Genomic DNA, 12,410 nt, shown 5'->3' on the forward strand with positions numbered 1-12,410 from the left:
GATGGTGGAGCACGTCTTTTCTCGATTTTTCCACGTAGTTGATACTTGATAGGGGGTGGATTCGGCAGGCTGCCCGGTGGAAGGTGGCACCTTGTACTTTTACTAGCATTCATATGGATTTTCTGATGGCTTTTGTGCGTGTGCAGACGGCCGGCTGAATTCCTGAGTCCTCCTTTTGTAATATTGTCATTTTGACTCAAATCATGAATAAACAGCCTGCTGGCACTAAGGACTGAATGTGTAAAGCAAGAATCTCAAGCCGTCTTGAAGGGGGGATGTGAGCCTAGGCGATCTTCAAGAGACTACACAAGAACTACATGTGCATTCCTATATACTCTTGCTGTATTTTCAGTGGTTTTGATTCCATAAAAGAGTATCTCGAGATAATTAGGAGTGATCATCAACTGCAAATGCTGCCCCGCACGTAGGCATGCGCACGGGCCAATTGCAGGCAGGCGCGCCTCCCACTTTGAATTTTGACTCAAAGAACACTACGACGGAAAACCTACGAGGCCCGCGCAGCTCGCCAACAACCGGATCCCCGCCTGCGCGACAATTTTCTCGAACCCACCGACGACCACACCACTTCGAGAACACCGCCAATATGTCGTCACGCTTCTTCTCGCGCGGAGATAGCGACAGCGAAAGCTCCAGCTCGGAGGAGGAGGAGCTCTACTCCGAGGAGGAGAAGTCACAGGAGGAAGCATCTGAGGAGGAGTCCGACGAGGATGAAGACTCGGACGATTCCTCGTCAGACGATGAAGGCCAGGGTGCCCAACGTTTCTTGAAGGGCGGCGTTAGCGACGAGGACAGCGACGAGGACGAGGGGGCGAAGGTGCTCAAAAGCGCAAAGGACAAGCGGTTCGAGGAGCTAGAGGGCACAGTGAGGAGCATAGAGAACGCGGAGAAGATCAATGACTGGGCTGTCATCCAGGAGCGTGAGTATAACGCGGGCGCAACCCAGCCTTAGTGGGAGACGATGCTAATATGGGCACAGAGTTCGACAAGCTGAACCGTCAGATCCCCGCGCTCATCCGACAGAACGATGGCCGCGTGCCCAAGATGTATATCCAGGCCATCGCCGATCTCGAAAGCACCATGAATGAGACACTCGAGAAGCAGAAGGTCACACCTAAGAAGATGAACGCCATCAACACGCGTGGTCTCAACGCTGTTCGCCAGAAGATCAGGAAGAACAACAAGGACTACTCCAAGGACATCGATGCCTACAGGGCGGACAAAGATGCCTTCATGCGGGAGGAAATTATCGAGGAGAAGCCTAAGGACAAGAAGAAGAAGGCTCCTGCTGCTCAGCTGTCTGCCCAGGCTGTCGCCGATGCGGATGACGATGGCTTCACCATGGTCGATGCGCGTGGAAAGGCGGTGCAGTACACCCCAGAGAGCATTCTCAAGCACCTCCGGTCGATTGTGGAGCAGAGAGGTCGCAAGAACACAGACCGCATGGAGCACATCCGCACTCTGGAAAAGCTCTTCGATGTTGCTGTGAACGATTATCAGAGAGTTCGCATTCTCCTGACGCTTATCTCTACGCGGTTCGACTTGACTTCCGGTACCGGCAACCAAATGGCGCAAGAGCAGTGGAAACTGTAAGTTTGAGCAGCATTCAAGGCTTGGACAATAGCTAACATGTTCCAGTGCACAACAAGAGTTCAACAAGCTCCTGGAGACGCTCGAAAATTCCAAGGAGATCGTCGTTGTGGAGGGTGCTGAAGAGTGGGAAGACGATGAGAAGCAGCCCGCCATCACCGAGGGCGAGATCTTCAAGATTCCAGGCAGTGTTGTGTCATTCGTGGAGCGGCTAGACGACGAGCTCACCAGGTCGCTCCAGCACATCGATCCCCACACTTCCGAATACATTGAGCGCTTGACTGATGAGGGCTCTCTGTATGCTTCGCTAGTCCGCGCACTGGTGTACGTGGAGAACCTGAGGAAGAAGGAGACTTTGAACGTGCCCCAAGAGTCGGTGAACCGCGTCATCATGCGACGGCTGGAGCATGTCTACTTCAAGGTACGACACTTTCCTATGATGACCTTTGTCGATACTAATGTGCACAGCCCTCTCAAGTCGTCACGATCCTCGAGAACAACACCTGGAAAGCTCTCCCATCGAGCGTTGACTCCGAGGTCACCCCTCGTTCCACCGCCGACGACACCGCTTCTCTGGTCCAGACCCTCTGCACATACCTCTTCAGACACTCTGAGGGCATCATCCGCGCCAGGGCTATGCTGTGCCAAGTCTACTTTTTGGCTCTGCATGACCAATACTACAAGGCTCGTGATTTGATGCTCATGTCCCATCTCCAAGACACCATCAGCAACTTCGACGTCAGCACCCAGATTCTGTTTAACCGTGCATTGGTTCAGATAGGCCTGTGTGCATTCCGCGCCGGCTTAGTTTACGAGGCACAGACATCGCTGCAGGAGATTTGCGGCAGCAACAGGCAGAAGGAGCTGCTTGCACAAGGCCTGCAGATGCAGCGCTTCACTCAGATCTCTCCCGAACAGGAGCGTCTCGAGCGCCAACGGCAACTACCTTTCCACATGCACATCAATCTTGAGTTGCTAGAGTGTGTTTACCTCACTTGCTCTATGCTTCTCGAGATCCCTCTCCTTGCACAAATTGGCTCATCCCCAGACATCCGGAAGCGCGTCATCAGCAAAACATACCGCCGCCTCTTAGAGTACCACGAGCGCCAGATCTTCACTGGTCCGCCCGAGAACACCCGCGACCATGTTATGCAGGCCTCCAAGGCACTTTCTGCAGGCGAGTGGCAGAAGGCCGCGCAATACATCAACAGCATCAAGATCTGGGAGCTCATGGCCGACAGTGAGAAGATCAAGGAGATGCTATCAGCCCAGATCCAAGAAGAAGGTCTGCGAACCTACCTCTTCACCTACGCCCCCTTCTACGATACCCTCGCCGTGTCCACGCTAGCATCCATGTTCGACCTCCCAGAGCGCAAGGTCTCGGCGGTTGTGTCAAGAATGATCTCGCACGAAGAGCTCGCCGCGGCCCTCGACCAGGTCAACAGCGCCATCATCTTCCGGAAGGGCGTCGAGCTCTCCAGATTGCAGACGCTGGCGCTCAGCTTATCGGATAAGGCATCGGGTCTTATCGAGTCGAACGAGAAGACGCTCGAGCAGAGGACACAGGGCACTGCCAACGCCTTCGAGAGGCAAACAGGCCGGGGACGTGGTGGCGGCCGTGGCGGAGGCCGTGGCGGAAGAGGTGGCGGTATGGGACGTGGAGGCGGCGGCGGACGGAATCAGCAGTTCACGGGCGGTGCGCTTGGACGGGCTATTCAGGCATAGAGTGCTTCGTAGTGTGCTGTTCAAGGTTGCGTTGCATGGCTTTGACGATGGTAGGGTAGGGTAGGTTTACATGGTTGGCGTCTCCTTTTCAAACGTACGACCTTATGCGATATGCGTGGGCAAGGTCAAGGTAGAACGATTGCGTGCATCAATTCAAAAGTTAAAAACACTCATCATCATTGGTCGTGTGAGGAGTGTGTGTAAAATGTGTAGAAACCTACCCGTTGGAGAATGCCGTGCTAGGTGGCTGTATCGCTGCCAACACCTCGATGGCTTTGACTTGAACGCAATTCGACATATGATGCAGTATAGACCTAGAGGAACAGGCATATGTAATCGTGAGCAAGGCAGAATTGATACTTTTACAGTTGGCTACATCTTGAACCCGGCGTCTAGCATACGAAACCTAAAAGTCGACACTGTTACGCCCTAACACCTATATGACCCAGTGTCTAACCTACGGATTATTAGTAGTCTATCCTTGAATAGTTCTCTTACTCCAATGACTAATGGGACGTTTGATTCGACCGATGGGTATATGCAAAAGATAAAATGAATGAAAGATATTGTCTCCTTTCACACTGAAGCAGGAACTTTCCGTCGTATTTGATGAGCCACGGGGGAGTACTGCTTAGAGCGCGACACAGCCTATCTCTTTTCAATTTTCTGTACTTTCTCTCGCTGAAACATGTGGTTCAAGCTGAGCTTCTGCCGGGCCAGTAGCAACAACCCGTCCCTTGTTGTAGGCCACACTGAAATTGTTCACGTAACCACACTGCAGATGTGACAGATCGTAAGGCTGGTTGCCGAGTATACCGTCTGTAGCATCGTAGCCTCTGCCTCCGGCCGGGTCGATGTGCAGGACGAAGAAGAACGAAGCAGGCCAGCTGTAGGGACTGGAAGAATGTCATCGATAGGCAAGTAACAGGAGAACGCCATCATTGTCGATTAGGGCTGGAATTCTGCCGTCTCACGGCTACGGGGTTTTCGGGCCCGCTTTCCGTTAGAATAGAGGTGTATCGATACCACTCGGAAGTGCCTTCTCGTTGACACCTCCTTTGATATAGTTCTCTAGTTTTTCGAAGCGAACAACAGGATCGGCATCTACATCGTCACCTCCTTAGACGCATCGCTGGACGTAATGCCAGCAGCTGGGCGTTTTCGTTTGAGCATGCGGATACTAATTAGGTTTGGTGACAATTTCAACGGTTGTGGATTACGGTCCCTTGCATCGACGGTTCAACTAATTAAGGGAAGTGGCACAACAAGACCTTGCAGACGGCAGAATAATGAATTATTGTATCCGGATATCGCAAGTGTACAAAAGAAACGCAATGCAGTGCAAGAGACATCTCCGCCTGTCTCTCACTCGTCCACGATCAAACGCCTGGTCCCCATCCCAATGGTATCAATGTCGCGCTCGCCGCCTGCGCCTGTCTCGTTATTGGTACATCGTATGCTAAGGTATAGTAGAGATAGATGTGCGCATCGCATTTAGGAGTGAATGTGCTGCTCGGTAGTACCGCTACGATGCCATGTGGCGAGGAGCACGCCACAGCGGCCGCACTTGTGCTGGACGTCCTTCATCGAGCTCATCATGTAGGGTATGCAGCCCAAGCAGGCGAGACAGCAGAGACCGAGAGCCCATGCGCTGCGATCGTTAGCCCACTTTCTTCTCAAGAAACATGAAGGGGCAGAGGAAGCTTACTGTGTAGTGTTACCGGTCTCAAATTGTGTGGTGGTCATAGACCTCTGTCCACACGCCGGGCAATCAGCGGGCGCAGGCGAGCGGTTCAAGTTCATGAGCGGCGTCGCGGTCTGATAGACAGTGCCGCTCTGCTGCTGCGGAGGCATCCCAGGGTTCTGAGGGGGCTGGAGGCCCTTCTGGTCGGCGCCGGGGGCGAATTGGCCCTGGTGTTGCTGAGGTGGAGGAGAGGCATATCCCTGCTGAGGAGGCGGCGAGCTAGTGTACTGTTGTCCAGTGGGCTGTTGGTACATATGGCCTTGCTGGAACTGCGCCTGTGCGTTGGAGTCTTGATGGTAGGTAGGAGGTTGTTGCTGCGCGTGCGCGATGTCGGGCGACTGAGGGTATTGGTTCATGGGAACTTTTGCGTTGTTAGTAAAGTCCAGCTGTGAGTGCGCCATGAATCACAGGTTTTGGTGGTTTTGGCAGTAATCGCGAATCGCACGTTGCGCGCGCATACAATGGTTCAAAGAACTACGAGACTTACCACCTTGCTTCTCCATTTTGACGGTAACAGTGTACTTGAACCTGAGAACGACAGTGGATGTTGTTGTGGAAGAGTCTCAAAGGAGTGGAGCGGGGCAGTCGCGTTTCGAACAAAGAACAGAGTTCAGCTGAAAACGGCGAGGAAGGGGTTCAAGTTCACAGAAAAAGGGCCCCAAGATGGAGGTAAGCCGTCTCTTTTATCGAGGGTTTCGGTAGCACATTGCACAGCCTTGGGGGCCAACTGGGCAAGGAGGAGCAACGCACAGCCTGCAATGCGGTCAGCTCATAGGCCACTCGAATCCACCCCCCGCGTTCGCAAAAGCCATTTTCTCAGCTGAGCCTCAGTCGCCAATCATAGTGTGTGGGACATGTCGCGAAAGACGCCGATTGACCCGCCCGAGGCCGCCCAAGCCTCCGTGTCCCAAGTTTTTCGTGTTTTTGGGGTTGCGATAACCGCCTCGAAGCTCGAATAGCGCCGCAGGGAGTAGCGAGCCAAGCTTGTAATTTCCTCATTTTGCCTAATGCAAGCCTATTGTGGTTGCCATCCTTTTGTCTGCACTTCGTGTCATGCATCGGCGCTCGTATCGTGAGCATGGCCAAACGTGTTGCATTAAATACGACTCTTCAAGTCACATACTTGCCACCACTCAAGGACACGCCGACCCCAAGAAACGATAAGGCTACCTCGCTGATCGAATTTTGAATTGGCGTCTTCGATATGGCTGTGCTACAGCCAGCAGATTAAGCTGCCGCTAGGCGGCTTTTGCACCCGCAACTGAGCGCCGAAAGGTACGCTTGGCTGAGGCGAGCCCGCTTGCTATTTTTGAAACTTGTGGCGCTTGAACAAGGTCTCCAATTTTCACTCTCCAGGTAGACCCTGAGCCATTATCTGGATAAAACGGCGCCACAAGGTGTTGGGCGAGGACACAATGTCATATAATCGCGAATATCTTGACCTTGAAGTCCAGAATCTATGTTAGAAGCTTTTTCGAAGGACGATCACAATGCCGCCACTGGGGAGGATATACATCTGACGGCATTCGATGCACCTTGGCGAAGGCTGAGCGAAGTTCGACCTGGGTGCGAGCTATGCGAATTTGACTCACCGGAAACGCACGGTCTACCGAAGCATCAATACCGTGTGTCCATTTCGTCAAGATCGGCCTCTTCTTCTGATTCATCCACAAGTAAGCCATTCGCCTTGCTGCCGTTCAGCTGTTTTAGCTGGGCAGGTGTCAGCTCAACGATCGTGGGTGCAAAGTCGCCAGTCTCGTCGTCCTCATCCGCGCCGTTCATGTCCATTTCGACTTGCTCGCCATCCTCTAGCTCCAGCATACCCCGTTTTACGTATGAGTCATCCAGCTGCCACCTAAACTCCTTTTGCAGGAAATCTTGGAGGTCATCGAATTCGTCGACGATGTCAGATTTGCGCTTCCCGTCGAAGTCATCGAGGCCTTTGCGAAACTTTCGGAGTAGTGGCCTTAGAAAGCCTCCGCCGTGTTCGTTCAAGTCAAACATACTGGCATCCATATCGCCACAGTGAGCCAACTGCAACCGCAGAGTTCTTATAAGTTCCAGGAACAAGTGAAAGCGCTCTTTGACAGCTGCCTGGCACGTCAACAGCAGGCTGAGCAGTCGCTTCCACTGCTCCAAGCAAGAATTGTTGTTCAATGTCAACACCATCAGAAAGCAGAACTGTAGTTCGCCCAAGATCTCAAAGTCGCGGCTTCGAGAGTCTTTGCTGATGCCGTGCTTTTCGATCAAATCTCCAAGTGCCCACGAGCGATCTTGGGCGGCTTCAGTACGTTCTCGTCCTGTCGCTCCTTCCCGCCATGTCTGCTTGAGCTCTACTGGAAAGAAGCGAAGCTCCTTCTCTGGATGCAAAGCGCTGTTGCTCGCTTCCAACCCAGGTATGCTCTCCAAGTCTTGGGCCGCAGAGGAAGCAGATGTCAGGGCCCAATGATCCGGATTCAGGCCACATATTCTGGTGAGTAGAGTTTGTGATATTCGTGAGGTGAGTTCGCCCCAGTCTGACGATTCTTCCACGGCGTCATCTTCGGCTGTATCCCCGGCCTGCACTGTTTGTCGGTAGGGCGTTAGGCTCTCCTTCCAAACTGCGCCCAGATTCGCTTTCCACTTCAGTAGCTCCGTCTGCGATGTTTCCGCTACTAGGTCTTCGGTCTCGGGGTCCCACTTCTTGATGAACACCTGCGGCGCTCCACCACCTGGGGTAACGTAGAACCACGCTCCATGTCTCACAGAAAGGGAAGCGTCGCTAGCGGCGAAGGCGAAATGCAGACCTGGCGGTAGGTTCTTCACGCCTTTGAAGCGGGGTGTGATTGTGAAGGAAAGCAAGTCGATGCCGCCCAAGGCGTTCGCAGGCAGGTCTAGCAGGAGGACGCAGTGCGTCTGTGAGGCAGGGTCCATGCGGGAGATGTGGAACAGCGATTCGAAGGTTGTGTGGCGGAAAATCTTGAGAGGAGAGCGCCGTGAAGCCTGTGGACGAGCGGAGAAGTCCGTATCATGAAGGCCGCCCAATGTGGAAGCAGCGACGCCGGCTCACGTGAAGTCGTTGCTGACCGAAGTTTTGCTGAGTCGGGGATGCACTAAGTCGGTGGGCACGGTAAGTTCAGTGTGTGGGCTTCGAGTGAAAGTTACCCTCTGCCCATGCTGCCCGGCCCGGGCTCTGATTAATGAAAAAAAGGCCCGAAGACGTTGGATCCATATCTCGGGTGGCCCTCTGAAGACGGTCGACTGGCCGGTCGCTGTGCGTTAGCATGCAGTGCAACAGTTGATTGGCCAAGTTGGGCAGCATATGGATCCGGGGCGGGCAGAGCTGCCAATGCCAAACGCCGCACCGTCGATCTTATTATCTACATGTTGTTGTCTAGCTGCACGAATTGTCTGCGTATGTATCACAAACATTAAGTGTCTAGAAGACCAGTTCTGGTCGCGACGGTGGAGCGCTGCGTGGCTCTCGGGGTCGCGTACCTGGCACAAGCTACCCCGCCATGAGGCTGATATCGCCGCAACCAGCACTGGCAGCAACATCTTCTGCAACCTCAGCCCCGACAATCCGTCACCCTTGGCCAGGAACCAGCTCCTCTCTCACGATTCCCTCGCCGACCCCGTACCACCCCCAAGTCTGTTGTGCCCACCATGGACCGCCGCCGCACGCCCGGGCTCTCGTCCCTCAACAGCTCGCGGCTCCAAACGCACCACTACACTGCCCACGGCGCCGCCCTCCGCAACCGCAATGCCGAGACCCTTCAGACCCAGCTATCTGTCTTCCAGTCGCTGCTGCACAACTTTGCCCTCACCCACGCCAAAGACATACGCGCGAACCCTGAGTTCCGCGCCGAGTTTGCACGCATGTGTTCAGCGCTCAACATCGACTTCCTCGCTTCATCGTACCACAAGGATGGCAAGGACGGCAAGAGTGGAGCAGACGGAGGGAGTATATGGGCGCAGCTACTGGGCGGCAGTGTAAACGACTTCTATTTCAATCTCGGAGTGCTCATAGTAGAGGAGTGTCGGGCCACGCGCTCAGAAAACGGCGGTCTGATATCGGTGCACGACTTGAGGACGAGAATATCGAAAGGGCGTGCGGGAAGCATAGGCGGCGCCATGCAGGTCAGCGACGACGACATCAAGCGTGCTGTCGACTCGCTGGCACCCCTCGGCTCGTGCTTCACCCTCATGAAGATAGGCCATCGCTTGCTCATTCGCAGCGTGCCGAAGGAGCTCAACACGGATCAAAGCACAGTACTGGAAGCTATGCAGTTACTAGGTCATGTCACTATTAGCATGCTGCAGATCAACCTGGACTGGGAGAGACCACGAGCGCATGCGGTGATTGAAGACTTGATGGCGGACAGCCTCGTCTGGGTCGACACACAGGCTGGTGAAAATGAGTACTGGAGCCCAGCGTTCATCAGTGGAGGGGGATTGTCATGACCTGAGTTCGGATCGTTCGCACCATTGAGTTGCCGTCTTGCACCATCACCAAACAACGTTAGAAGGGAGATGACACCGACTCTGAACCACTCAGGAATGCAAGGATGGACGGCCACTTCGCAGACGCAAGAAAAATTCCCCGTGGAGCACCTGTCGTAATTACCGGTGCCTTGTTTGATTGCGAATACCAGGGAGCCATACCAGTCGCAGGCGCTCGAGCTCTTCGCCTACGCGACTTCACTCACGCAATCAACGCTTTCAACCATGTCTGGACCGATGTTGAAGTTGCAGAAGACAAGAGTATACCGAGGCGATGAGATTGCTTGGGCAACGACTCGCACGCCAATCAGTGCCAGGACGGGAGCGGAAAGCGGTGGAACATTGCAAAAGCAAAGATGAAGCAGGCGCCCGAAAGATTCAGAGATATAGACGGTGCTTAGCTTAGAGATGGTAGTTTGAGCAAGACGGAGGGATGATGGCCACTGGGAGAAGTACCGATAGCTTCGGTAGTTTAGGGTGATGTATCATCAATTGATGCGGTTGGCAATTGCTGGGGTGTGTGAAGGCACGAGCAGGAAATATACGCTTGAGTGGGTCACAGGAAGAGCAATCTGGTACGTTTCAGGATGCAATTTTCAGAAAGGGATTGGACAGATTCCCTATGCATGGTCAAACGCGCGATGCATCGGTCACAATTGCATATGCTTAGCCCATTTGCGCCTGCGATGGCCATGCAACGACGGAACAAGGAGCCACGCGCGTGTTCTAGCCCCTCAGCCGCTCGCCACTATGTCATCGCAATCACAGCATGCGGGAAAATGCAAACCTTCTGTCACGTCCGGCACGCTGGATCCGAGCACAGGCTGTTATACTGCAGTCGTACGCGAGTAGCAACAGCGCACGCAAAACTTGGCCGGTGGGTGACGTCACGCGCTCTGGCTCCGATTCCCTGTGTGTGGCTGTGACGCCGCACACGCAATACAATAAAAGAGAATGCAGATATGCAGATTTACAGAGTGCTTGTTGCGAGTGCCTCGACGTCTTGGATTGCGCTCGCGGCCGTTTGGCGTTCCCCGGCCAAGCTGCAAACAAGCTCTTCCAAGCTTCGCTGCCGTGCGTTTCAAGAGCGCCCAGGATCGTCGCACGGTGCCACCAACAAGGAACTGATGAGGCGTCATGGGGTCGTGCGCGCTTGCAATGCAAGGATGGCTACTTGTTTGTGGCTGGTGATGTGAATGCATGCATCGCTGCGATGATGTCGATGCCGGGGGTGAATCACGATGCGCATCTGCGGGCGTATATATGAGAGGGAAGGGAGAGTATCGTCTGCATCTTCCTTGTCCCATCCGCATTGACTCGTATCGTCACTCGAGGTGAAGTGCTCAAGTCGGGCTAGTATCCCGCTGTCTGTTTGCTCCTTCTACCTACGTCAGTCTCCCTCGCAGACACACGTGGCAGTCTACCTTTACTCACAAACACAGATCTCTCACACCCACACCACAAGACACAATGGGTTTCTTCAACAGGCGAACAGCCGCCGCCGACCCCAACACCACAGCCGCAACAGGCACCCACGAGAAGAAGCCGGGCATCTTCTCCAAGCGCAACCATGGAGCTGCGGCGACGCACCACAATGGCACCCCAGCTTGGAACACTCGCCCCACGTTCGGACAGTGGATCAAAGCTACTGCCCTCGACATCATCACCATGGCTGCCATGGGGGCCATTGGCTTGGGCGTCTACATGGCACACCCTGCCCCTTCACGGAGCTTCCCTGGTAAGCACACAGTCGCTGTTCGCCCAAGTGAACACGAACTGATCTGAAAACAGTCATCTTCTCTGACGGCGAGATTGTCTACCCCGAATTCGCCTACCCACTTCGCAATGAGATTGTTCCCATCTGGGCCGCAGCGCTCATGGCAGCCTTGATCCCAATCGCCGTCTTCCTCATCTGCCAGATCCGCATCCGCAGTTTCTGGGACGTCAACAACGCCACCATTGGTCTCCTTTATGCCCTCATTACCGCAGCCGTCTTTCAGGTCTTCGTCAAGTGGCTCATCGGCGGTCTCCGCCCCCACTTCCTCGCCGTCTGCAAGCCCGTCATCCCCCAGAGCATGCGTCCTCAGGGCAACGTCGCCAACGGCTACCGCCAGATCATGTTCGACCGCAGCATCTGCACGGGTGACGAGAAGGAGATCAACGACAGCCTCGAGTCTATGCCCTCGGGCCACACGACGGCTGCTTTTGCTGGATTCGTCTATCTCTACCTTTACCTCAACGCTAAGCTTAAGGTCTTCTCTAACTACCACCCTGCTATGTGGAAGCTCATTGTCATCTACGCCCCAATTCTGGGCGCATGCTTGATCGGCGGAGCCCTTACCATCGACGAGTACCACAACTGGTACGACATTCTCGCTGGTGCTGTTATTGGTACCGTCATGGCTTTCTCCGCATACCGCATGACCTACGCCTCTGTGTGGGACTTCCGCTGTAAGTTCAATCCCGCATCACAGCACCACTCTGTTCCTGACATAATCCAGTCAATCACATCCCCCTCGTCCGCAACGCCCCCTTCATCTATGGCGCCGGCCCTTCTACCTTCGACGGCTTCCACAGCGCCACCTTCACCCGCAAGGCTGGTTGGGGCGAGCACGACGGCTCAGCCTGGGGCGGTGCTCCTGGCGACGCTGCCGATGGTCCCCGTGGAAACATGGCCCAGGCCGCCGGCGCTGTTGACTCTGCTGCCCACGGTGCTGCCAATGGACGTGGTACCCATGGTGGCGTTGTCGGCACCGGTGGACACTCTGCAGGCCACTCTATTGATCGCCGCCCTGTGGCTGGAAGCCGTATGGGCGAGCAGATGGTCTAGAAAACCACTCTTACACATGTG

At 54.6% G+C, this 12,410-nt stretch overlaps 5 protein-coding genes across 5 annotated transcripts; 3 read left to right on the forward strand and 2 right to left on the reverse strand.

Annotated features, from left to right (window-relative positions):
- Positions 1-604: 604 nt before the first annotated feature.
- Positions 605-3,333, forward strand: NIP1 (Translation initiation factor 3 subunit c; the record flags this gene model as incomplete). Its single annotated transcript, XM_056217166.1, has 4 exons — positions 605-938; positions 998-1,607; positions 1,657-2,029; positions 2,077-3,333. 4 exons carry the CDS (start codon positions 605-607, stop codon positions 3,331-3,333), a joined length of 2,574 nt encoding a protein of 857 aa, XP_056068722.1.
- Positions 3,334-5,037: 1,704 nt separating this feature from the next.
- Positions 5,038-5,580, reverse strand: N0V89_008411 (uncharacterized protein; the record flags this gene model as incomplete). Its single annotated transcript, XM_056217167.1, has 2 exons — positions 5,038-5,438; positions 5,565-5,580. The coding sequence occupies 2 exons, from the start codon at positions 5,578-5,580 to the stop codon at positions 5,038-5,040; spliced, it is 417 nt and encodes a 138-aa protein (XP_056068723.1).
- A 1,114-nt stretch (positions 5,581-6,694) lies between these two features.
- N0V89_008412 (uncharacterized protein) lies at positions 6,695-7,990 on the reverse strand (the record flags this gene model as incomplete). The annotated part of the gene is made up of 1 exon (XM_056217168.1): positions 6,695-7,990. The coding sequence occupies one exon, from the start codon at positions 7,988-7,990 to the stop codon at positions 6,695-6,697; it is 1,296 nt and encodes a 431-aa protein (XP_056068724.1).
- A 732-nt stretch (positions 7,991-8,722) lies between these two features.
- On the forward strand, positions 8,723-9,520 carry dot2 (ESCRT II complex subunit Dot2; the record flags this gene model as incomplete). The annotated part of the gene is made up of 1 exon (XM_056217169.1): positions 8,723-9,520. The coding sequence occupies one exon, from the start codon at positions 8,723-8,725 to the stop codon at positions 9,518-9,520; it is 798 nt and encodes a 265-aa protein (XP_056068725.1).
- A 1,509-nt stretch (positions 9,521-11,029) lies between these two features.
- N0V89_008414 (uncharacterized protein) lies at positions 11,030-12,389 on the forward strand (the record flags this gene model as incomplete). The annotated part of the gene is made up of 3 exons (XM_056217170.1): positions 11,030-11,297; positions 11,351-12,010; positions 12,061-12,389. The coding sequence occupies 3 exons, from the start codon at positions 11,030-11,032 to the stop codon at positions 12,387-12,389; spliced, it is 1,257 nt and encodes a 418-aa protein (XP_056068726.1).
- Between the last annotated feature and the right edge of the window lie 21 nt (positions 12,390-12,410).

The sequence above is a fragment of the Didymosphaeria variabile genome (genome assembly GCF_027946475.1).
Source record: "Didymosphaeria variabile strain IMI 356815 chromosome Unknown scaffold_6, whole genome shotgun sequence".
NCBI lineage: Eukaryota > Fungi > Ascomycota > Dothideomycetes > Pleosporales > Didymosphaeriaceae > Didymosphaeria > Didymosphaeria variabile.